The sequence below is a fragment of the Dromiciops gliroides genome, chromosome 4, assembly GCF_019393635.1.
Source record: "Dromiciops gliroides isolate mDroGli1 chromosome 4, mDroGli1.pri, whole genome shotgun sequence".
Taxonomy (NCBI): domain Eukaryota; kingdom Metazoa; phylum Chordata; class Mammalia; order Microbiotheria; family Microbiotheriidae; genus Dromiciops; species Dromiciops gliroides.
Genome location: NC_057864.1, coordinates 445,093,225 through 445,120,055, shown reverse-complemented (window position 1 = coordinate 445,120,055; position 26,831 = coordinate 445,093,225). Strand labels below are relative to the sequence as shown.

The window sequence follows — 26,831 nt, the reverse complement described above, 5'->3', positions numbered from 1 at the left end:
ATTTGACACATGAGGAAATTGAGGCAAACAGGATTAAGTGACTTGCCCAGGGTCACATAGCAAGTAAGTGTCTGGAGTCCTATTGGAATTCAGGTTTTCCTGACTCAGGTCTAGTGTTCTATCCACTGAGCCACCTAGCTGCCCCACAGCAGGTGGTTAGCATGCTTCATCTTCAGTCCTCTAGAATGAGGGATGAAACCACTTATTTATAAGGTTGCAAAACCCAGTGCTATATGTTGGGGCAGTTCATTACTGATGAGGAGATAGTATAGAATAGGAAAATAAATACTAATAGAGAAATAGACTAATGAACAAATCTATGAACATTAGTTTCTATGCGAAAAAAAGACTTTGAAAAAGGCTCCTAGGGAGCAGCTAGGTGGCATAGTGGATAAAGCATCAGCTCTAAACTCAGGAGGACCTAAATTCAAATCTGGCCTCGGACATTTGACACTTACTAGCTGTGTGACGCTGGGCAAGTCACTTAGCCCTCATTGCTCTGAAAAAAAAAAGAAAAAGAAAAAGGCTCCTAATTCTATTCAAATTTTCTTCCTTTTCCCTCTTCCCTCTCTTCTTCCTCTTCCCCCTCCTCTTCATCTTGCCCTCTTTCTCTTCCTCCTCCTCCTCCTCATTCTTTAAATTCTGATTATTCTTGGGAGAAACATCAGCTGATTATCTGTCTTCAGCACCCTTAAATTAAATTAAATTTATAATGTAAATTAATAACACCCTTAAATTTATAACTTAATTTTTAAAAAATTTTGAGTTCTTGATCCTGAGTGAGATGAGCAGAACCAGGAGAACACTGTGCACAGTATCAACAACATTGTGTGTTGATCAGCTGTGATAGACTTGACTCTTCTCAGCAATACAATGGTCCAAGATAGTTCCAAAGGACTCATGATGGAAAATGCTCTCCAAATCCAGAAAAAAAAAAAAAAAGAACTGTGGTATCTAGATGCAGATTGAACCATACTATTTCTATTTTTTTTCTTTTTTGAGGTTTTTCCTTTTTGCTCTGATTCTTCTTGCACAGCATGACTAATACAGAAATATGTTTAATGTGATTATACATATATAACCTATATTGGATTGCTTGCTGTCTTGGGGAGGGTAGAGGGAGGGGAGGAAGGGAGAAAAAAATGAAACTAGAAATCTTATAAACACAAATGTTGCAAACTATCTCTGCATATAACTGGAAAATAATAAAATACTTTTATGGAAAAAAACCAGCACATTAAAAACAAATTTGAGTTCTGAAATCTCTCCCTTCATCCAGTCTCTCCCACTGAGAAGCCAAACAATAAGATCGATTAGACACGTGAAATCATGTAAAACATTTCCATATTAGCCATGTTGCTTTAAAAAAAAAAAAGAAAAAAGAAAAAAAGAAAGCTTAACACCCATTTTTGGAGCTTGATAATTTCCCTTTTAACTGCATTGTTTGCCTGGAAGCAGGAAGCACTTGAATGGATGGATGGTGGCTTATCAGCATGTGCCAAAAACAGTTTGTCTCATTTTCCCCACACGTGTGGAAAAGGTGCTATCTAATGCCTTCTGGTTCTGAAACAGAGTGAGCAATCAGTTGGTGATGATGTTGGCTTCCTAGACTAAAGATCATTTATGTTGACTGGGGCTGAGAGTGGCATTTCAGAAGGGGTGACTGTATTATCAATGTGTTTATTGGGTTTTATCTCATCTCTCTCCTCCTCTTTTTCATAGACGTGGGAAGATGTGACTCCAAGAATATATTTGGTCTCAGGAACAATAATATTACACTTTCGCCATTGGAAAAAACAGCATTTAAAGATATTACCTGGAAGAAAGGGAAAGATAAAGTAGCAGAATGGTCAGAGCATGGTGATTTTGCATTCTTTGGGTCCTTTCAAGGAAGAGCAACATTAGACCAGTTTGGTAACTTTACCATCCAAAATTTAACAGCATCTGACGAAGGCCAGTATGAAATAGAGTCATCAGACCTTTCGGAAAGTGAGAAGACATTTCTTTATGTTATCGGTAAGTAGCACATTCATTTTATAGACTTGTTTTGGACTCCAGACTGGGGGGCTCTTTGATTTTCCCGATGTGGGCACTCTCTCTCCACCCATGAAAATTGCAGCACCCGCACCCCCACCCCCATCCTTTGGCAATAAATCTGTGAGCTGTTGTGGACAAAACCTTTCATCTCCTGGTGATCTGGTTTTTGGTAATAAGTCTGTCTATATCTGTAAAGTGTCCTTAGACAGCACTCATCACACCCGAAGCCCTTCCTGCTTGGTCAAATCGACTAGAATGTGAAATTGACCAGTAGAATCTTCAACACCCTTGGGGACGCTGCCACGCCACACCATGCCATACCACACTATACCCACTAGACTTCAGTGAAGGATTTTATATCAATAATGAAAATGATACATTTCCCATTATTTTAAGAGACCTTTACAACGAATGATTATGGGAATGAGAAAGATTTGACACATACAAGATATTTTCAGACGAGGGTTCCTTTTCTCGGAGCTTTCCAATCCTTTGTTTTGGGATGGTGTGGGGAAAAGTATGTGTCCACTGATTGAACGTACGCTCTTTGAAGTCAGAGATTGTTTGTATCTCTAGTGTCTGTTACATAGTAGATAGCTATGTTGTTTAGTCACTTTCATTCATCTCTGACTCTTTGTGACCCCATGTGGGGTTTTCTTGGCAAAGATGCTGGAGTGGTTTGCCATTTCCTCCTCTAGCTCATTTGACAGATGAGGAAACTGAGGTAAACAGGGTTAAATGACTTGCCCAGGGTCACACAGCTAGTAAACATCTGAGGCCAGATTTGAATGGGCCAGAGATGAGTCTTCCTGACTCTAGGCCAGGCGCTTTCTCCACTGCACCACCTAGCTGCACCATGGATGATTAGTAAATGCTTACTGATTGATTGAACTGGTACGAGTGGGTCCTGACAGTGACATCCCTGAGTGGAGAAGAAAAAGGATCTTGAGATCATAGCTCTCAAGCTGGAAAGGAGATTGGAGGCCATCTTTGGTTTTATAGTTGAGGAAATGGAGATCCTGAAAGATTAAATCACTTGTCCAACCATTCTCACTCAGCTGGAATTCCTGGCAAGATGGAAGGTAATGACAGTCCTGACTCGGGTCACTACAAACTGATGTTGCAAAATCTCAACCTCACTGCAGAAAGGAAATTTTTCTGATTTAATATCCTTTCACACGAATGGCTGTCCCAACCTTTTTTTTGTTTGTTTGTTTTGGGGGTTTTTTTGTGGGGCAGTGGGGGTTAAGTGACTTGCCCAAGGTCACACAGCTAGTAAGTGCCAAGTGTCTGAGGCCGGATTTGAACTCAGGTACTCCTGAATCCAAGGCCGGTGCTTTATCCACTGGGCCACCTAGCTGCCCCTGTCCCAGCCTTTTTCATCTCTCCTTAAGCCTGTCAGGGTACCATCTCACCCCGCATTCTTAGTTGAGAAGCTGGCCTCATTCTTCACCACGAAAATGTCATTTGTCAATAGCTCCTTCTCATCTCCTGTTCATCTCATCTCACTCAGATTTCTTCCCCTACCATTTCCTCCTACACCTCTGTTTCCCAGGTGGTCCTTTTCCTTATCAGCCCTTTACATTCACTCTTTGTCCCATTCCATCCAGATTTCTCCAGCAGATTGCTCCCTCTGTCATCCCCACTCGATTATGACTCATCACTCTCCCTCACTACTGGCTCCTTCCATTTCGCCTGTGCACATGCCCAAGTCTTCTCCATCTTCAAATATAAATCCTCACTTGATCCTACCGTTTCTGCTTGCTAATATCCTCTATTTCTCTCCCTTTGATGACCAAATTCCCTGAGAAAGCTGTGCATTTTCAGTACTTTCACTTTCTTTCTTTTTAATAATCTATAGTCTGGCCATCTTCATCATTCAGCTGAAATGATTCTCCCTGAAGTTACCAATGATCTCTTGATTGCCAAATCTAATGACCTTTTCTTAAACTTTGTCCTCGTTGATCTCTCTGTGGCTTTGAACACTGTCAACCACCCTCTCTTTCTGTGTACTCTATCACTTAATTATGCGGCTCTCTGGCTGCTCCCCATGTCCATCTTCTGACTCCAAGCATTATCACTGGCTCTTCTCCATGCCTGGAATGCTCTTTCTCCTCACTTCTTCCTGGATTCCTGGCCTTCTATCAAGACTTGGCTCAAATCCAGCCTTTTGCAGGAGACTTTTACCAGTCTTTCTCCTTCTCTTCTCCCAAATCCTCCCACTTCCACTTGAGATTGCCTTCCATTTACATCACAGGCATGATAATTATAATAGTAGCTAATATTTCTGTAGCATTTCCTGTGTGCCAGGCACTGCACTATTTTACAGCCACTGTATCATTTGATCCTCAGAACAACTTTGAGGGGTAAGTGCTATTATTACTCCCATTTTACAGATTCAAAAGCTGAGGCAAGCAAAGGTTAAGTGACTTGCCCAGGGTCAGACAGCTACTAAGTCTCTGAGGCTGGATTTGAACTAGGGTCTTCTTGACTCCAGGTCCAGCTCTCTCCATTGTGCTACCAAGGTGTCCTAGTTGTATGTATGTATGTGTGCATATGTGCATGTATGTATATAAATATAGAGTAGATATAGAAATAGATTAGATATACATATAGAATAGATATAGGTGAAATAGAAATAGAATAGATATGGATATGGATAGATGTAGTATAGATATAGATATAGGTACACACACAAAGGTGGTTTTTTTTTCCATATCTCCCCTATTAGAATGAGAACTTTTTTGAGGTCAGGGATCATGTTTTGCCATTCTTTGTATCCCCTGAGGTTGGTCAAGTGTCCAGCATAGAGTGAGAGAGTAAATTCCCTCTTCAGTAAAATGAGAGAATTGTACCAAATGTCCTGGGAAGGTTGCTTCCAGATCTAAATCTGGATTTCTAGGATTCTTGCCCATATCTTTGTGTAAATCCTCACATCCACTTAACACATTGCAGGCCTTCCCTTTAGGCTATCCATCTGTTCTCTCTCAGTCTCTACATGACTGGCTTCACTTTGACAGAGATAACCTATTCTTACAAATATCATATTGGTTTCAGTTTACTTATCCCCACCATATCTCTTTCCATTGATCTTTGGGTCACCAGTAACTTGGATTTTTTTTTTTTTTGAGGTCGTGATGTTCTGTGCTTTGTGACCACGTAGCAATCCTCAGAGAATTAGGGATGCTAAGGGCAGCAAGCAACTTGGGATAGGAAATGCTATAAAATTTCCTAAATGAAATTCTAGTGTCAAGGACTCTAGACTCATTAAGACAATGTAGTACAGTGGAAAGATCGCTGGACTCAGAGTTAAGAGAATCAGGGTTCTTGGAAAAGAATTGGAAATCGAGGGGGTGCCCATCAATTGGGGAATGGCTGAACAAGTTGTGGTATGTGAATGTAAAGGAACACTATTGTGCTATAAGAAATGATGAGCAGACTGGTTTCAGAAAAACCTGGAAAGACTTAAGTGGTCTCATGCTGAGTGAAGTGAGCAGAACCAGGAGAACACTGTACACAGTAACAGCAACATTGTGTGATGATCAACTGTGATAGACTTGGCTCTTCTCAGCAGTGCAATGAACCCAAGACAGTTCCAAAGAACTCATGATGGAAAATGTTCTCCACATCCAGAAAAAAGAACTGTGGATTCTGAATATAGATTGAACCATACTGTTTCTATTTTTTGGTTGTTTTTTTCTTTTCTTTTCTGAGGTTTTTCCCTTGTGTTCTGATTCTTCTTTCACAACATGACTAATACAGAAATATGTTTAATGTGATTGTATGTGTATAACCTATATCAGATTTCTTTCTTGGGGAGGAGGAGGTAAGGAAGGGAGGGAGAAAATTTTGGAACTAAAAATCTCATGAAAACAAATGTTGAAAACTATCTTCACATGTAACTGGAAAATAATAAAATACTTTTACGATAAAAAAAATAAAAGAGAGAGAGTTCAAATCCTACCTCTGATATACTCACATACCCCTGAGCAAATCATGAAACTTCTCCAACCCTCAGTCTCCTCATCTGTAAAATGGGAATAATGATAGAAACTACCTCACAGAACTATTCTGAGGTCCAAATGAAGTAACAATATATGGAGTAAAGCATATTATGAACCTTAAAACACTATATAAATGTTAGCTCCTGTTGAGAATTATCCATTTGGATCTGGAAAGGCCTTTACAAGACATCAGATCCAACCTTCTCATTTTACAAATTGGGAAATTGAAGCACAGAGATTCCTTGATTTGCTCAGGGTCACAGAGCCAGCAAAGGGCTACGGTGAAACCTCACTGGTTTTTCTTGCCTCCAAATCCTCCCTCCACTGTCGTCACCTACTGTTGGTGGTCAGATTTTTAGGCATGACTACTCTGTATAACAGATAATTACAGAATCTCAGAGGGACCTCAGAGATCAACTAGCCTAACCCATATGGGAATAAGAAATCCCTCTCCTCTCTGAAAATCTCAGGGTTCAAAGGGTTTGCAGACGTTTAATCCCACCTCCTGCCCAGAAAAGAAGTCCCTTCCATTGTATTCCTGACAGGGAATCACCCACCCTCTGCTTGCATATATCCAGTAATGGTCAAGCTCCTGCCCACTCCACCTTTCTTCAATATTTCTTTTTTTTGCTTCATTTTTATTATTTAATATTTTATTGTTATATATTATACATTTATTATTTTATTATCTGATATGTTTTATTATTTAACATTTTAAACATTTGTTTCTTTCTTCTATATTTTTAAACATTTCTCAGGCCAAACCAAAAGCTTCCTGTAGCTGTTATGTTATATTCTTTACAGACGTACCAGGAATTCCTGTGGGCCTCAGCATCAGAGGGGCCAGCTCTTCTGGCCCAAGATCATTTTTCCCCCACCCATTGAAGCTGACATACTTTCTAAATCCATGTCTCTCGCTTTCAAATGGCTGGCAGGCCGGAGTCAGTGAAGTGTGTCTCAGAAATAGCCTCTATGTACTGGCGACACGTGGACCACTCGGTTGGGCCATTCTGACTTCTCTGAAAATGGCTCAGAGGCCCTTAAAAGCAAGATGGGCAATCCACTTCCCTCTTGCCTGCTTCCTACTCTGTGTACTGTTGCATACCGAAATGCTTGATCATCTAAAATCTGTGGTCTTCTTGGTGAGCTAGGGCATGAGAAGGAGAATGGGTATGGGACAGATGGCGCTGCTTCTGACAAAAAGGCATTGCTCTCTGCATTTCTGTGAGCTCAGTTCCAGGTATGGGTGTGTGCTAAACTCATTCAGACCATGGCTGGGACTACCAAAAATGTACCCAGGGCTTGTTGCTGCTGCTTGACTGTGGGTTATGAGTTGAGTGTTGGGGAAAACCCATCCTTGTTCTAGGAAACTTCTAAAAAGTGGTTGCAAGCTCAGGGTTTATATATATATATATACACACACACAAGTATGATATAATTTTTTTTCTCTCTTGTTCCATTTAGGTCTAACTGACCTAACTGAGAAATATTTAATAGGAAACAAATATTTTGTGGTGATGAGGCAATGTTTCTTCTTTTTCTTAATAGTATTTTGTTTTTTGGGCAGCTAGGTGGCACACTGAATAAAGCACTGGCCCTAGATTCAGGAGGACCTGAGTTCAAATCCGACCTCAGACACTTGACACTTATTAGCTGTGTGACCTTGGGCAAGTCACTTAATCCTCATTGCCTCACTCCCCCCCCCATAGTATTTTATTTTTTCTAATTACATGTAAAGATATCTTTCAACATTCTTTTTTTTTTTTCAGGGCAATGAGGGTTAAGTGACTTGCCTAGGGTCACACAGCTAGTAAGTGTCAAGTGTCTGAGACTGGATTTGAACTCAGGTCCTCCTGAATTCAGGGCCGGTGCTTCATCCACTGCGCCACCTAGTTAGTTGCCCCTAACATTCATTTTTGTAAGATTTCGACTTCCACATTTTTCTCCCTTCCTCCCTGCCTTCCCCAAGACAGCAAGCAGTCTGAAATAGGTTATACAGTATAGTCATGTTAAACACATGAACATATGAGTCATGTTGTGAAAGAAGAATCAGAGCAAAAGGGAAAAAGCACAAGAAAGAAGAAACAAAAGAGCATCAAAAATGAATGCAGCATGCTTCCATCTGCATTCAGACTCCATGGCTCTTTCTCTGGATGTGGAGAGCATTTTCTGGCATGAGTCTTCTGGCATTGTCTTGGATCATTGTATTGCTGAGAAGAGCCAAGTCTAAAACAGCTGATCATCACACAGCGTTGTTGTGACTGTGGTTCTGCTTACTTCACTCAAGTCTTTCCAGGTTTCTCTGAACTCCTCCTGCTCCTTATTTCTTACAGCCCAATACTATGCCCTTACATTCATACACCACAACTTATTCAGCCATTCCCCAATTGATGGGCATCCCCTTGATTTCCAATTCTTTGCCATCACAAAGAGAGATGCTATAAATATTTTGTACATGTGGATCCTTTTCCCTTTTTTATGATCTCTCTGGGACACGGACCCAGTAGTGGTACCCTTTAGGTAGAGTTCCAAATTGTTCTCCAGAATGGTTGGATTGGGAGCTGATGGGTTTCTAAGTGAAAAGTAGGTCTCGGTCTAAGCCCTGTGAGGCAGAAGAAGCTAGAGAGAAGATGACTCTGCCTCAGTTAGGAATCCTCAAAAATCTCAGAGTAAGAAGGGACCTGAGAGGATTTTTAGTCCATTCAGTCAATCAACAAGCATTTATTGAGCGATGACTGTGTCAAGTACTGTGCTAAATGCTGAGGACACAAAGAAAACCAAAACAAAATAAACAACCCCAAACCCAAAAAACTGTCATCCCTGTCCCAAAAGGAGCTCACGTTCAAAAGAAAGAGATAGCATGTACGTATATGGAAGAATCGATGGTGGGGAGGGGGCAGCTAGGTGGCGCAGTGGTTAAAGCACTGGCCCTGGATTCAGGAGGACCTGAGTTCAAATGTGGCCTCAGACACTTACTAGCTGTGTGACCCTGGGCAAGTCACTTAACCCTCATTGCCCGCCCCCTACCCCCCAAAAAAGAATGGATGGGAGTAAATCTGGAAGGGGAAGGCAGTGGCAGCTGAGGAACCTCAGAAGGCCTCTTACTCAAAGTGAAATTTGAACAGAGACTTGAAGAAATGAGGAAAGCTCAGAGCCACGTGTGAGGGAACTGAGTATTGAAGGCATAGGTCCCTGCCAGGGCAAAGGCATCCAGTTGGGACATGATGTCTAGTAATCCATTACAGTCTTTTTTTTTTTTTTCCTTCGGGCAAGTGACTTTCCCAGGGTCACACCACTAGTAAGTGTCTGAGGCTGAATTTGAATTGAGGAAGATGAGTCTTCCCGACTACAGGCCAGGCACTCTCTCCACTCTGCCACCTAGAAGCCCACTTGGCACATAGTAAGCATTTAATAAATACCCTTTCTATGTCTGTCTCTATGTCTCTCTTCCTCCCTCCATCTACCTATCATCTAGATCCTTGTTGCTTTCTTCTGTGGACCTCCATTCCCCTTTCCCTTCTCCCTAGTAAATTCACTACCTGGCTTCTTGTCTTATCTCCCCAACCCCTTTCCTCTTCCAGCCTTGACCTCTCAATTTCTCAGCCTCCTCACCTCCTGTGATCTTTCTCCATCTTGGAAACACAAAAATGTTTACACTGTCCCCAGTCACAGACTCTCTGAGAAGACCTCAGAGAGATCTCCATCTAAGCCAACCCATACCCAAAAAGAGACTCTCCACTCTGAGAGAAATGGAATGATCCACATATGAAATGGGCAGATTCCCCCTTCCACCTTGCCTAAAGCCCCCTGAGTAGGGGAGGATATGTGATGCTCTGAAGGCAGAATTCTGTTTGGGAGACCTAAGAATAGTTCTAGACCTGCCCATGCAAGTGGAAAGCAGGGGACAGGCTGTTAGGGGATTCCAGGATGGAGGACAAATCATGCCTGAGGTGGTTAAATCCCGAGCCTAAACTGAGGAAGGAAGAAAGTAGTTAGAACAAGGGTAATAGATCAGAATAACAAGGACGCCTGATGGAGTGGAAAGAGCTCTAGGCCTTCTTGGAAGAAAGCCACCAAGATCACAGTCCTAGATCTGTCCCTCTGGCCACGTGGTCTTGGTACTTCCCTGTGGTTTTTTGTTGAAACAACAGAAAACCGAGAGTGGTATCAGGGATCTGAAAGAGGAGAGGATATTAGATGCGCTAGATGGCGCAGTGGTTAAGCACTGGCCCTGGATTCAGGAGTACCTGAGTTCAAATCTGGCCTCAGACACTTGACACTTACTAGCTGTGGGACCCTGGACAAGTCACTTAACCCCGTTGCCTGAAAAAAAAAAAAAGAAAAGAAAAAAAGGAAGGAAATAAACATTAAGTGACTACTACGTGCTTAGCACTTATTGTGCTAAGTGTCTTAGAAATATCATCTCATTTGATCATCACAACTACCCTGGGAGGTAGGTGCTATTATTTTCCTCATTTTACAGATGAGGAAACTGAGGCTGACAGAGGATAAGTGACTTATCCAAGGTCACACAACTAATAAATGCATGAGGCTAGATTCACATATCATCATATACAAAATTAAGGTGTGGGACTAGTTGGACCATCACTTCTAACCGTCCATAAAGCTAGAAAGATATTTGAAGGACCAGTGGCTGTGATAAGGGCACAGAAAAGGTTGGGCAAGATCAAGGCAGAAGAGACAGATCAGTTGCGCATGGGCAATAAAGGCAGAGCCAGAGTGGGTTTTGAGATGTCAGACCTGGGTAGCTGGAAGAATGACAGTGCCGTTAACAGAGAGAGGGAGAATTGATCCTTCAAGGACTATGTGTTTGTTTTTATTTTATTATTTTGGGGGTGGGTGGTGAGGCAATTGAGGTTAAGTGACTTGCCCAGGGTCACACAGCTAGTGAGTGTCAAGTGTCTGAGGCCAGATTTGAACTCAGGTCCTCCTGAATCCAGGGCTGGTGCTCTATCCACTGCGCCAACTAGCTGCCCCTGTTTTTTTTAATAAGATGCTTATTCAAAGGAATGACTCTCTTAGGGCAGAATGTTTTAGCAGAGAGTTTTGGATTTTTCTGTGGGGGCTTCTTGGGATCCTTCGAATTATACCATGTAGGCAATCTCCCATTTCACCTGTGACTTCGACTTGCTTTCTTTGTCATAATTTCTATTCTCTGCCTCCTTGAGGCTACTTTTAAGTCCCTTCCTGGGCGAAGCATACAGAGGTATGTGGGAGCCAGCTCATGCCCAGATAGAGCTGATTGTTAGATTTTCAGTGTGAGCAGTTACACCTGGGAAATTGCCAAAGCTATAAGTCAGGTTTTGACTTATTGTTTATTGTTTGTCTAAACCAGAGGTACCAAACTTGCCAGTAGGTGAGTGCTGCCTGAGCTGGACTAAAGCGTAATTGGACGTGGTTAACTAAATAATGAAATGAATTTTGAATGAATGAAAATACAGAAAAACACAATACATCATAATACTGTTGACTTCTGGTTTTCTAAGTCAATATGGGACCTCTAGAGATCCATGTCTATTAATGTTTGATGCCACTAGTCTAGACTTCAGAAACTGATGGAGAAAATGCATTGATTAAGTGCCTATTATGTGTCAGGCACCGTGCTAAGCAATAGGGATGCAAAAAGAGGCAAAAGATAAGTCCCTGCCCTCAAAAAGATTATGATCTAATGGGGGAGACAACATGCAAACAAATATATACAAAGGAAGCTGTATAGAGGATAGATAGGAAATAATTAAAAGAGGGAAAACACTGGAATTAAATGGGGGGTGGGAAAGGTTTCCTGTAGAAGGTAGGATTATAGCTGGCTCTTTTTTTTGTTTTGTTTTGGTTTTTTGCTTTTTTAGTGAGGCAATTGGGGTTAAGTGGCTTGCCCAGGGTCATACAGCTAGTAAGTGTTAAGTGTCTGAGGCCGGATTTGAACTCAGGTCCTCCTGACTCCAGGGCCGGTGCTCTATCCACTGCGCCACCTAGCTGCCCCCTATAGCTGGCTCTTAAAGGAGACTAGGAAGGTCAGTAGTTAGGGCAGAGGAGGGGAGAGTGTTTTAGGCAGGGAGAACATTGAGAAAAAATATCCAGACCTGAGACGTGGAGCATCTTGTTTGTGGAACAGCTGGGAGGCCAGTGTCACTGCATTGGAGAATATGTGGCAGGGAATAAGGTATAAGTAGACTTTGGGGGGTATAAGGGGGCAGGTTAAGAAGGGCTTTGAATGCCATACTAAACAGAGCATTTAAAAATATTTCCTAGTTTTTCAAGAGCTGATTATTAAATATTTATCAGCACACTTGGAATTTCTGATTTAGAGCTGTGAAGGAACTTTTTGGGGGGGGGGGGCGAGGCAATGAGGGCTAAGTGACTTTACCCAGGGTCACGTAGCTAGTAAGTGTCAAGTGTCAAGCTGGATTTGAACTCAGGTCCTCCTGAATCCAGGGCCAGTGCTTTATCCACTGCGCCATCTAGCTGCTTTTGTAAAGGAACTTGAGGTCATCTTGTCCAACCACACATTTTAGGAGGAAACCAAGGCCTAGAGAAGTTATGTGACTTTCAAGGTCACAAAGGTATCAAGTGGCAGAGATTGGATTTGAAGCCAAGTTCTCTGAATCCTAATCACACTCTCTTTCCACTTCACCCCAGTGCTTAAAGGGCCTCTCCGAGTGAGAAATCCTATACTGCAAAGAGATGCTAATTCTGGCATTGTTTTTCCTTCTCACTGCACTGAAGGATTGTTCATATAAGTGAGATGAAGTACTTTGCCCTCAATCTGAATTGCAGTAATACCTTTAAATAGACTAATTCAGGCATTTCTTTTAGAGTTATGCATGTAACTCTCTTTTCTTAATGAGAAATGAGTTGTATTAATTAATTATAAGCACTTATGAATAGGTTAATTATTTCATCTTTTAGTCATGAAGTCAGCCCCTAGCCTATTTCCTTGCCAGGTGACCCTGAGCCAGCGGGTGGTTACGATGATTGTTTTCCAGGAGGATCAAGGTGTGTCTCTGAAAGAATGAGTGTCATATATAAAGATCTAGAGTAATCTGAAAAATCCAGAATTGGAGGAAATGGGATCTGGAACCCTGCAATTATATTTGTATATTTTAATGAAAAAGTTATCTGGCATCAGTCAGTTTTAGTGAGATTCTCTGAAAAGATTTTGCCAGTATTTGGAATATTGGTCTTTGTGCTGGTGTGTTTAATAATAATAAAAGCAAATAATAACACCTGACATTTCTATTATACTCTAAAATTAGCAAAGCTATTTACATATATTCCTGTTCGGTCCTCACAACAACCCCATGCTATAGTATTAGACCTAGTTATAGATGAGAGACCTGAGTCAGACAGAGGCTAAGTGACTTGCTCAGGGTCACACAGCTAGTAAGTGTCAGAGGAAGGCTTAGACTCCAGGCCCAGTGCTTTGTCTACTGAGCTACACCTTAGGAACATGGATTATAATACCATATGAGTAATACTGTATTAAATTCTGTGTAATACAATAAGGTTTTGATGGATTCATGACATCATTGTTCTGGGCACTCCCTTTAAATTTCAACATATCCTACTTTGGTCCATTTTTTCTGACCCCAGGATTTCTTTCTCATGTGGAAATCCCAATGAGAAAACTCCCTTTACCAAGTCAGATCACAGCCTTCTCCTCAACTTATCGTTTTGGAGAGATGCCATGCCCGCTGAGAGGTGCTTTGTTTCCACACAGCCTGTCTGTGTCAGAGATGGGCTGGTATCCAAATTTTCCTAAGGGAAGCTGTCTTTTACTCAGTGTGCTATGCCGATTCTCATACTCTTGTCCAAGCCCTCCTACACATCTCCATAGTGGGGCCACCTAACACACCAAAGGTCTTCCTGTAGAGAGATTGATGCTGTGAATTGCCAGTGAAAAAGAGATGCCCCATCAGTTATTGATTTCTTGGTTTTTTTTTAATTAAAATAGTTTCCTCAGTGTCCTTCTTCTCCCAGAGAACTATGCCATTTTTAAAAGCATTTTTAAAAAGACAAAAAAAAGGAGAAAGAAAAGGAAAAATCAATACAACTGATCACTACATTGAAAGTCTGAAAACATGCAACACCCCTACAAAAGTTCCTCTCCATCCTCTTCCCCTGCCTTCCCAAATCCCAATCTATACATTCCTCTAAAAGTCCCTTCCCTGCCCTGTCCTTCAGTTTTCTCACCTCTTTACAGGTTCAGAATACCAATGGTCTTTACCCTTCGCTGAAGGGGTAGGTTGGGAGTGGTTCTCATATATCTATTTTCTTTCAAGCCATGCTTGTTCTTTATAATTTTGCAACATTTACTTTTTATTTTTGTGTATGGTTGTTCTTTTTGTTTACTTTGGAGTCATTGTGTGTATTGTTTTATTCAACAATTAATATATGAAATTAATTATTAATTAAATGTTAGTTAAACATTATATGATTAACGGGCATTTAACTATCTACTGTGTTCTGCTTACTTGACTTCTGCATCAGTTCATGTAGCTTTTTCTTTGCTTTTCTGTTTTCATCATTTCTTAGAGCATCATAATAATCCATTATATTCATGTACCACAGTTTGTTTAGTCTTTCCCCAATTGACAGGCATCTACTTTGTTTCCAATTCTTAACTATCACAAAAAAGTGATAGTGTAAATATTTTGAAGTGTATGGGGACTTTCTTCTTATCAACAGCTTCCTTGGGATAAAAGCCCAGCAATCTATGAGTTAAAGGATATAGACATTTCAGTCACTTTATTTGCACAATTCCAAATTGGGAAGTCATGTTCTTAATCTGTTTTTGTGTCATAGACCCCTTTGACATACAAATGAAACTTACAGATCCCTTCTGGGATAATGTTTTTACATGCATAAAATAAAGCATATATAATTACAAATGAAACAATTATATAGTTGAAAAATAGTTATACATTTAAAAAAAAACACAACTTCATGGGGGCAGGTAGGTGCCACAATGGATAAACCACCAGCCCTGAAATCAGGAGGACCTGAGTTCAAATGGCCTCAAAACACTTGCTAGTTGTGTGATTCTGGGCAAGTCACTTATGTATGTCATATTCCCCACTCCACATCCCTCCCAGTAGAATCCAGGTTCTGTGAAGACAGGGATTGTTTATCCCTAGCACAGTCCTTGCCCTTATAGGATCACAGCAGGGAGTGACTTCAGAGACCATCAGTCCAATGCCCTCATTTCATAGCTTGGTTTGGAATTTAAGTCGAAATGGTAGAAAGGAGACCAGATGGATTTTTAAGGCAGAGAGGGACAGCATTAACAGAGGCTATCTGTGGGAGTGGTAAGAAAGCCAAGCTGTCCTGGACAGCAGGATGTGTTGGGGAATTAACTGTTTTGATAGGCATCCCATTGCCTCTTAGTGATACACATGGGGGACACTGGCGACATGGGGCTGGAGGGATGTGGATGCCAGTCTACATACTGTAGATCAGTGACTGGCAGTCCTTGACTTCTGCCAAATGGCGAAGTAAAGGAAGTCCTGAGTTCCAATTCCTGCTCTGTTACTCTCTGTGGGATTTGGGGCAAGTCAATTCCATTGGGCAAATCTTTAGGCTTTAATCTCATATAAATGTAAAAACTGAGAGATTTGAAGTAGATGATCAGTCAGAAAGCATTTACTAACTACTTACTATGTGCCAGGCATTGTACTAAGTGCTGTGGCTACAAAGAAAAGAAAAAATATGATTCTTGTTCCTGTCCCTAAGAAACTCACAATCTAATGGGATCTTTGAGGTCTCTTCTAGCTTGAAAGCCTAAGGAATCTATTTTTAGCATTTCTTATTTTCCTTCTGATTCTTTCCTGCAAACCCATAGTCCCTTCATCCCACCAGCTTGGCTGTTTTGGTTCCCCCAGTAGACATTGACCCTAGTAATGGCTTAGGCACACAGTAGGAGAGGTGTCCTCAAAATCATCATCATCATCATCTCCTTCTTCTCCTTCTCCTTCTCCTTCTCCTTTTGGTGAGGCAGTTGGGGTTGTGACTTGCCCAAGGTCACACAGTTAGTAAGTGTTAAGTGTCTGAGGCTGGATTTGAACTCGGGTCCTCCTGAATCCAGGGCTGGTACTCTATCCACTATGCCACCTAGCTGCCCCCAAAACCAACTTTTTAAGATAAATTCATTTGTGGGCAAGGGGGCAGACCCACTTGGATCTGGGGATATAAAACCCAATGGGGTCAGAGACCTGGAACACTGCCTACCCTGGTGGTGATACAAAGGTTGCCCTTTATGGTCAGAAGCCCCAGGACACTGAACAAGGCCACTTTGGGAAGAATCTTCAGTTGACCAGGGAATAACCCAGTTGGGGAGGAGTTCACCTGGACCAAGGAAGCATGGGGTGAAGAAACCTTCTTTCTGGTAGCTTGCTAGCTTTGTAATTATTCCTGTTGTATGCTAAGCTCAGTTATTTCAACAGAGGGAATAAATACAGAGGCTTTTGAGGTCCTCTTTAATCTTGACCTCCTGGCTAAAGGAACCTTAGGTACAACCTGGGCAACACCCTAACATCCTAGACTTTCCCTAGTCTCAGAATCTACCCACATGACCTTTGCTCCATTCCTTGCAAAATAATTGGGTAGTCTGGCAAATTAATTTAGCAATTATCAATTGTGAACAAGTGGCAGTAGCTTAGTGTGTAATATTTATCCCACATAACAGGTTCTTATTTTACTACTTAAAACAATAAGACTAAACCTGTGAATGAATGATTGAATGAATGAAAAAGGAATTATTCAGCTCTTGCTGTGTGCCAGATACTATGCTAAGGACTGAAGATATAAGTACAAAGGAGGTAGTTTGGTGCAATGGGAAGATTGCTGAATTTACTTTCAGCAGACTTGGTTTATGTGTACAGCTAGCTAGTCTTGCAGATCCTCAGACAGAAGGGATGCAGAAACCCTCCCCAGTGGCCAGACACCATGAGCTATCAACTTATCTGCTCTGGCCGAAGGAGTTTCCAAATCATGCAAAAAAGAGGATTCTTTCCTCTGGTGCTAAGGGAAGGGAACTCTCTTTATGCACTCCTGAGCTTATAAGGAAAGCAAAAGCTCATTATTGATTTGTAAATAGGGAAGGAAATAGAGGGACTTGTAATTTCAGTACTATAGGGCACTCCTGATCGGCTATAGAAGAAACTTGCCCCACTGGGATAGGTTGGTACCTTTTGTCTGCACTTTACAGTCTTAGACAGTTGTGAGAATTGAGAGGTTAAGAATCCACAGGCATGAGGAGTCTGAAGTAAGTAGCTCCACAGCCACTCTCTTCACTACTACCCACTGTCTCTTGTATTTTTTTCTTTTAAATAGTATTTTATTTTTTCCAATTACATATAAAGACAATTTTAAACATCCATTTTAAAAATAAAACTTTGTGGTCAAATTTTTTTCCTTCCTGCCTTCCTTCTCCCCTCCATAAGATGGTAAATAATTTGATATCAGTTATATATGTGTGCAGTAATTTAAAACATTTCCATATAAATTGTGTTGTGAAAGAAGACACAGAATAAAAGGGAAAAAACTACAAAAAGAAAAAAAGAAAAGAAATTGAAAATAGTCTGCTTTAATCTGCATTCAGACTTCATTAGTTCTTTCTCTGGATATGGTTAACATTTTCCATCATGAGCCTTTTGAATAGTTTTGGCTCATTGTATTGCTGAGAAAATCCAGGTCGATCATAGTTGATCATCGTACAATGTTGCTGTTACTGTGTACAATGTTTTTCTGGTTCTGCTCACTTCACTTTTCATTAGGTGATGCAAGTCTTTTCAGGTTTTTCTGAAATCTGCCTGCTCATCATTTATTTCCCCGCCCCCCCCCTTTTCAATTCTAATAGTATTTTCCCCCAGGTACATGTAAAGATAGTTTTCAACATTTGTTTTTATAAGATTTTGAGTTCTAAATATTTCTCCCTTCCCTCCCCCCTCCCCAAGATGGCAAGCAATCTGATATAGCTTATATATCTACAATCACATTAAACATTTCCATGTTAGTCATGTTGTGAAAAAAGAATCAGAACAAAAAGGAAAAACCTCAAAAAAGAAAAAAAAACATAACAAAAGTAAAAATAGTATGCTTCAATCCGCACTCAAATTCCATAGTTCTTTTTTTGGATGTGGAAAGCATTTTCCATCATGAGTCCTTTGTAATTGTCTTGAATCATTGTAAATACAGCTGATCATCCTATTGTGTTGCTGTTACCATGTACAGTGTTCTCCTGGTTCTGCTCACTTCACTCAGCATCAGTCCACTTAAGTCTTTCCAGGATTTTCTGAAATCTGCCTGCTCCTCATTTCTTATAGCATAATAGTATTCCATTACATTCCTATACCACAACTTATTCAGCCATTCCCCAACTTATGGGTATCCCCTCAATTTCTAGTTCTTTGTCACCACAAAGAGAGTGGCTGTAAATATTTTTGTACACGTGGGTCCAAAATGGCATTTTTAAATGTAATTGGAGCACACGTCGGTTTCTGTTCTGATTCATAACTTGCTTGATTTTTTTTTCTCCCTAGAGAAACTTCCACAGCCTCATCTCAACTGTTCTTTTGATGGTGAAAACATCACAGTTTCATGTCACGGGCCAGCAGATAGTCGCTTTCTAAAGTACAAATGGCGACTTCCTGAACCATATATAAATCTTACAGAATCAAAGGTGCAGCTGAAGATTTCTGAAGACCTCTCTTCAAATATCTATTGCACTACATGGAACCCTAAATCTACCAATGAATCTTCACTTTTCCTCCGTACTTGTGTCCCAGAGAGTGAGTATTCATATGAAGTTGCCTTTAGGAGGCAGTGTAGTACAGTGCAAAGAAGTGCTGGGACTGGAGTCCATAGGACTTTATTCTATGATCCCAGTTCAAAGCCTGATTCTGAGACATCTTGCCTGTGTGACCTTGGACAAGTGACTTAACCTCTCTGAGCTGTAGGATCCTCACTTGGAAAGGCAATAGATTAGACCAGACTAACCTCTTGGGGGCCCCTTCAAGCTCCGAATCCAAATGAGCCATAAGCCTTTACAGCTCATATGCAGAAACTTGCTCAGTGTAAATAGGTATGTCTTATCTTTGATTAATGAGGTGAGTTTTGCTCAAGAATCATTTGAGTAAAATAATTACAGAGAGGCAGCTATGGGTCCAATATAAATAATAAAGTAGTTCAATACTGGAATGGGCTATCTCTGAAGGCAATGAATTCCTTAACCTGGAAAAACCAGGAACAGCAACAATACAGTTTGGTTTTTTTGAGAGGCAATCAGGATTAAGTGACTTACCCAGGGTCACACAGCTAATAAGTGTCTGAAGCTGGATTTGAACCCAGGCTTTCCTGACTCCAAAGCCAATGCTCTATCCACTGAACCACCTAGCTGCCCCAACCGTACACTTTTTTTGTTTGTTTTGGTTTGGTTGTTGGTTTTTTGTTGTTGTTGTTGTTGTTGTTTTTTTGCGGGGCAATTGGGGTTAAGTGACTTGCCCAGGGCCACACAGCTAGTAAGTGTTAAGTGTCTGAGGCCAGATTTGAACTCAGGGACTCCTGAATCCAGGGCCAGTGCTCTATCCACTGCGCCATCTAGCTGCCCCTCCAAACATACACTTTTAGAGGGGTATTTATAAACCAAATCAGATCAATAATACAGTTACTATAACAATGTGGACAAAAATTACCAAAAGAAAGACAAGCTCTGAATAATCAAAGAAGTAAGAATAATGGCCCCAGAGGACCAATAATGAAACCTATCTCCTGTCTCTTAAAGGCAGGGAGGTGGGGGACTACCAGGGCAAAATGTTGTACACATTGTATGCTTATGTTGTACAAATGTGGTTTGTTTTTGCTTAAAACTACTTTTCTTTGTTACTAGGGAGAATTCACTTCTGGGAATTGGGGGCGGGAAATGACCATCTAGAAATGACCATGATACAAAAACAGAAGGCATCAGTAAATGTATTATTTATTATTTTTAAATTAAAATGTATAATTTTAAATTCAGATTTTAAAATCTAAATGGAAAGCTTTAAAAATATAATTAATTTTTAAAATGAAAGATTTTAAACTTTTAAAAAATGAAAAAAAAATTTGTTGTCAAATTGAAAGACAGCAAATGTCAAGTTCTTCTGTTTTGCGCTAAGCAAAATAGACAAAATAATGAGTTCCCTAAAGGTTACCTGTGAAAAAAATAGATTTTGAGACTTTCTGGTTAAACATATGTTTAAAAACAGTTATAAAATCAGGAAGCAAAGACATAAAATGTTTATTCTCAGACTTTCTTATTTAAATCAGTCAATAATTTATCACAATGGAAACTTGCATGTTGGGGGAAGAAATAATTGAGTTTTGCGGTCTGGATGTGGTAGAGGAACAAAAAGTTCTAGAGGTAGGAACAATTATGTTGTTTATGGTCAGAGTGGTCTTGCAGAAGAGATGGGAGATGCACAGATTTAGAGACATTTCCATTCCACATGTTCATGTGGACTATTTGTGCCCAAGCTGTGGTAGAGCCTAGAGCCTTCTGAGCTTGTATCGGTCTGAACAGCCACAGTCAGACACATACCTGAACTCCAACACAGAGATGTCATTTTGATCCTTTTCGAGGACAAAAGACAACAAAGTCTAAGATGCATGTCATATGTCCAGCTTTTCTTTCCTCTGTCATAAATTCTAAGTTGGCATTGTCATCCCCCCCCCCCCACCTCCTGCCAAGGTAGCAATGAAAGGGAAGAAATAAGTGGGGTAATAGATCTGAATGGGACAAAAGGAGCAGGGCAAAAGAAAGCTTGTTTAAGAATGAGGAATCTTGAGAATGAGATGGGAAAGAGCCCACGAAGAGGAAGAGTTTAAGGATGTCACCTCTTCATTTGCCCAATGGCAATGGAGGTTTTTTTTGTTTTATTGTTTTTGTTGGATTCTAACATTCCCTAGGGCAGGGTAGTGGTACAGTGGCTAGGGGCTTGGAGACTGGAAGACCTGAGTTCAAATCTGGAAATCTGGCCTCAGGTACTTACTAGCTGTATAACCCTGAGCAAGTCACTTAGCTGTTTGCCTCAGTTTCCTCATCTATAAAATAAATTGGGGAAGGGAATGCTGAATCATTTCTAGTATCTTTACCAAGAAAACCCCAAATGGAGTCAGAGAGAATAGGACACAACTGAACAGCAACAACAAATATTCCCTAACAACTACATTCCAAACTTTAGCATTAACACTACTCTTACAGAACCACACTAATATATTCATTCATTTTTCCTGCCCTTGATTCTACTTTCTCTAAATGTCTTTTTATAATCTCTGTTGGTTGATGAGTTGTCTGTACACCCACCCCACCAGGCATCTGGGGTACAGTGGATAGGGTGCTAGGCCTGGAGTCAGGAAGACTTGGGCTAAAAACTGACTGGAGACACTCACCAGCGCTGTGAACCGGGACAAGTCACTCAACCTCTGTTTGCTTCAGTTTCCTCAAGTGTAAAATGAGAATAATAATATAACCTACCTCTCAGTGTTGTTGTGAAGCCCAACTGAGATAACATTTGTAAAAAGTCCTTAATCCAGTGTCTGGTACACAGTAGGTGCTATATAAATGCTCATTCCCTTTGTGATAAAATTTGATTGGATGGAGACAACACCTGGCTGGCCCTGAGTGACCTGCTGTTCTCGGAGGCTGTGGACTACTGACGTCAGCAGGAGACCACTCTGAACTAATTAGCTTAAAGGACCTCCCCTTTTGGGGAGGGAGACAGGAACTAGGAAGCTGAGGTTAGCTCACTGGATCTGCCTCTTCACCTTGAGGAACAGCACGTGCTGGGAGATGGGGAGAAAAAAGGAGGGTCTTCCTTGTTGTTTAGAACTTTGGCTTGGTGGGAGACAGAAAAGGTGGACAGAGAAAAAGAGAGGAAAGTATATAGATAGACTTTTCTGGTGTTATGGGATCTCATGTGTTGCCTTTACTCTTTAATAAATCTTTAAAAGCCTAAACTCTTGCTGAATTTATCAGTGATTTTAGCCAGCTTCCCCCCACCCAAGGGAGAGGAAATGGGGGGGGGCACAGATTAGAACCCACATTTAGATTTTAAACATCACACCTTTTGAGATAATTCTTTTTCTTTCTCTTCACTTAATTACTGAGGAATTGACAGTAATTCATGAATACTCTTTGAATCTGGTCATTAAATCAGTTTTAAGTCCATCTAATTACCAAATACTTTGCTGAAATTTATATTTAGAGAAAACTGGTCATCTGCAAGTCATATGAGAATTTTTTTTTCCCCTTCTCCATAAGGAAAGGCAGCTAGGTGGCACAGTGGATAGAGCACCAGGTCTGAAGTCAGGAAGATCTGAGTTTGAATCTGGCCTCAGACATTTATTGGCTGTGTGACCCTGGCCAAGTCACTTAATTCTGCCTCAGTTTTCCCATCTGTAAAATGAGCTGGAGAAGGCAATGGCAAAGCACTCCAGTGTCTTTGCCAAGAAAACCCCCAATGGGGTCACAGAGTCAGACACACCTGAAATGACTGAACAACAATAAGGAAAGGTGATGAGGACAATCTGGGTTTGACCTTTTCTTGATGAAGTCCCAATACCTTTTTCTAATCATTGCTTTCTTTAATTTGCCAGGAATTAAAGTCAAGTTCACTGGTTTCAAGTTTGCGTATGACAGCAAGCACGCTGGGCTGAGAGCCAGGAGTCCTATTTTCAGGTCCCATTTCTGACACTTAGCAATTGTGTGGCACTAGTCTAGTCACATGCCTAATGATGAATAACAATAACGACAACTCCTCAAATCTATACAGCTCTTTATGTTTTGCAAAGCCTTTCTCTCCTAACAGCAGCATGAGGTAGATAGTAACTAGCATTCATTAATCTTCCGCTATATGTTTCAGGCATTCTACTATCCTCTGTGGATAGATAGAAAGGCAAAAACAGACAAAGAAAAGCAATCCAGCGCTTACAGTCTAATACAAGTATCGTATAGTTAGAGCAAAAATTATTATCCTAATTTTACAGATAAAAGAATTGGGACAGAGGAGCAAACTAACTTGCCTGTCAGTAGTCACATGGTTAATAAAAAGGGCAGAGCCAAGATTTGAATTTAAGTATTCTAATTCCAGAGCATTTTCCAGTGTGCTCACACTCTGCCTAATAGCATTAGTACAGAATGTTAAAACAAAATACAATTAAGTATAACTGGGGTTGGGGTTGGTTTTTGTGTGTTTTTTTTTCTTTTAGTCGTAATTAGTACTAGTATTTTTCAGACTGGATCTGTGATTTCATTGGTATAGGGAACTCCGAGCACAGGAAATTCCCTCTACCAATATGGATCTCAGGAGTTGCTTTGCCACTTTTCAGTCTTAGAGTGGTCTAGGATTCTGAGAAATCCAAGGTCACCTATCTGATATGTGTCAGAGAAGATACCAGAAACTGAATATTCCCGACCTTCCCTATGCTATGCTTCTATGACGGTGGTAAAACTAAATCACCTTACCTGCCCCCCCCCCCCCAGTGTGTGTGTGTGTGTGTGTGTGTGTGTGTGTGTGTGTGTGTGTGTGTGTGTGTGTGTGTGTGTGTGTGTGTGTCAGGGGAAACTAGCTAGGATTTACTTATAAATTAGAAACTTCAGCAACAGTTTAGATATTAAGCATTTATTAAAGAGTAAAGAAGTTAGTGAAGAGAGAACATGTGTCTCTGAAAGAATAGAAAAAACCTAGTTAAGATCTATGCGGGAGGGGGGGCAGCTAGATGGCGCAGTGGTTAAAGCACCAGCCCTGGATTCAGGAGTACCTGAGTTCAAATCTGGCCTCAGACACTCAACACTTACTAGCTGTGTGACCCTGGGCAAGTCACTTAACCCCCTTTTGCCTGCAAAAAAAAGAAGGAAAAAAAAAAAAGATCTATGCGGGAGAGAGAGAGAGAAAGCCACCTCCACCTAGCAGATCACACTACCAAAAAGAAAGAGCCTCAGTCAGTTTGACCAGAAGCTCTCTATGGGACCACACACAGCTGCAAGCTAATTGGCTGGTAGCATTCAAGTCCCTTGATTGACATGACTTAAAGGCAATCCATGAATTGGGAGGCAACTTCCAGGATGCCAATTCGACCTCAGAAAGGTCACCTGGTTCTCACACTTCTCAGTGATAGTATTGTAAGTGGTGGGTATTTGAACAGCCTAATGGCATGTAGACATGCAAAAGTTGTATGTGGACTTCCTTGGCCTTTGAAATAGTGGTTTCTCCTTCACTGGAGGTCTTGAAGAGAAGGGAGTAGGGGCAGCTAGGTGACACAGTGGATAAAGCACCGGTCCTGGATTCAGGAGAACCTGAGTTCAAATCCGGCCTCAGACACTTGACACTTACTAGCTGTGTGGCCCTGGGCAAGTCACTTAAAACAAAAAAAAAAAAAGAGAGAGAGAGAGAGAGAGAAGGGGGCTGCTAGGTGGTGAGGTGGAATAGAGTACTGAGTTTTGGGATCAGGAGGATCTGAGTTCAAATGTGCCTTCACGCTGTGTGACCCCGGGGAAATCACTCAACTCTGTTTGCCAAAGTTTCCTTATCTGTAAAATGGGCTGGAGAAGGAGATGGCAAACCATTCTAGTATCTTTGCGAGTCAGACATGACGGAAATGGCTCAACAAACCCAGCTTTCTGTTGGATGACCAGTTGTTAAGAATTTTGCAAGAGGAATTTCTATTCCTGTGTAGATTATACCAGATGGACTTTGAGGTCCCTCCCAATTCTGATAGTCTCTAATTCAGTGACCTTTGCTGATAGAATTTTAAGCTTAGGAGAACTATTTTGGGATAAGATAGCTACTTCAGATAATGTCATCAGACCACCGTTTATTCTGCCCACCCTCCTTTCTTGATGTGGAGAGCAGGGGGTAGTGTCCTTCTTGACCTTTGACCTAAGTTTAGAAAATTCACATAACAAAAGAAATGAGATTTATGGTGTGTGAATTCATTTTCAGTACATATTTACAGTATGCAGCACTTTATTTGCATTTGTTTGATTTTCTTTTTAACAGGGGGTCACTCAAGGCACAGATATTCAATAATTGGAGCATTTGTACTTCCAATCGTGCTAGGCCTTTGGTTCTCGGGAATAGTTGGTATGTATACTTTAAAAAAAAATTAATTTCTTTTATGTACTTTTCAAAGTTAATTTATAAGCCATTGGTTTGAAATGTTAGGCATTTGAAGGATGCATAAAAACTGGTTGGTGTTGTTGCCATTTTCCAATAATTGCCTAAAATTTGGGGCTGCTTGACACTCCAGTTTTTCCCATGTTGATGAAGCATTATGACTAATGATAATGATAGTATTAATAACTAACATGTATATCATACTTTAAGGTTTACAAAAGGTTATCTTTGGCCTTGGAGAATGATGGTACAGGGGACATGTCCAATTTTGCCACAGATTACTTTTTCTAGAAAAAGTAGCCTGGTATCAGGGGAGACAGGTTTTTTTGTCTGCTCCAAAGTGCTCTTAGACAGGAGTTATGATAATAATGCTATTCCCAAAGTAGATCTGAATCACCTAAACACTCTGGAACAGATCCCATACCTGGAATGGTCGACAGACTTGGCCTATTGACTTCCCTGACTGCCTTTAAGTCTCAACTAAAATCTCATCCTTTACAGGAAGCCTTCTCCAATTCTCTCTTCATTCTAGTGCCTTCCCTCTGCTAATTATTTCTTATTTATTCTCTTTATAGCATGCTTTAAATAAATTTACATGTATGTTGCCTCCTCTATTAGATTATAAGCTTCGTGAGGGTAGACTGTCTTTTGCCTCTTTTGGTATCCCCAGTGCTTAGCACAATGCTTGGTCACTGACTTCTAGGTCTCCATAGGCTCTCCAGGCTGCACTCCCCCCATATCCCTGTCATGCTGTTGCCTATTCTCCCTCCTGCCCCTATCTGGAACCCACACTATAGCTGAGGGAGGCCTCAGCACAACCTCCTCTGAGTCATCAGGAAGAGGGCCTGAGTTAGAAAAGCAACTGCTCCCTAGGGACTACCTTATAACAAATGAGAGAGGAACTGAGGAAGCTAGTCTACGTATCACATTTTATCATTTTAGCTCTGCTGTTGGAAGATATATGTATTGATGTGACTTCTCCTCTTTTCTTTGGTTTCCAATTCATAAGACTTGTGCTGGCTTGCCACCATCTGTAAATTGTCATTATGGCAATAGACTGGATTTCCATCAGAGGCAGACACTTAGATATCAAGTCAAGTCTATGAGCAGTTATAAATCACCTACTGTGTGCCAGTACCATGTTGAGTACTGAGGAACACAAAGTAGGTCACAAGAGTTCCAACTCACAGTCAAATGGGGGGAAAATGTGTGAAGAATTATGTTTGCATGGTTTAGTGATTTCCCCAAGGGTCATACAATTAGTAAATGTCTGAGGCTGAGTAGAACTCAGGACTTTCTCACTCTAGGAACAAGATTTAGACAGGATGAATGGGAGATAATCTCAGAGGGAAGGGGTCAAGGTTAAGATGTGTGTCTCTATAGTGCCTTGCCATTTTTTAATTGACTGAAACCAAGCCAGGTGATTACCATGCATTAGTGTGCAAGACATGAAATACAAAAATATAACAATAGGAGAGCAACTTGTCTGAGAATTGTTTCTATCTTAATCTCAATTTAAATGATGGGAATGAGATTATTGTTATTATTGTTGTTATTATTATTATTATTATAACAACAAGAATAATGAGAGGAATGGACTCATAGTGGGTAGAGAATTGGC

At 40.8% G+C, this 26,831-nt stretch overlaps 1 protein-coding gene across 1 annotated transcript in view; it reads left to right on the top strand.

Moving 5' to 3' along the window:
- Positions 1–26,831, top strand: part of CD58 (CD58 molecule) — a 91,186-nt gene that overhangs the window by 55,625 nt on the left and 8,730 nt on the right. The window contains exons 5-7 of the mRNA XM_044003547.1: positions 1,723–2,016; positions 18,599–18,847; positions 25,094–25,177. Of these exons, the coding sequence (XP_043859482.1) occupies positions 1,723–2,016; positions 18,599–18,847; positions 25,094–25,177 (627 nt within the window). The remainder of the gene's footprint in view (positions 1–1,722; positions 2,017–18,598; positions 18,848–25,093; positions 25,178–26,831) is intronic.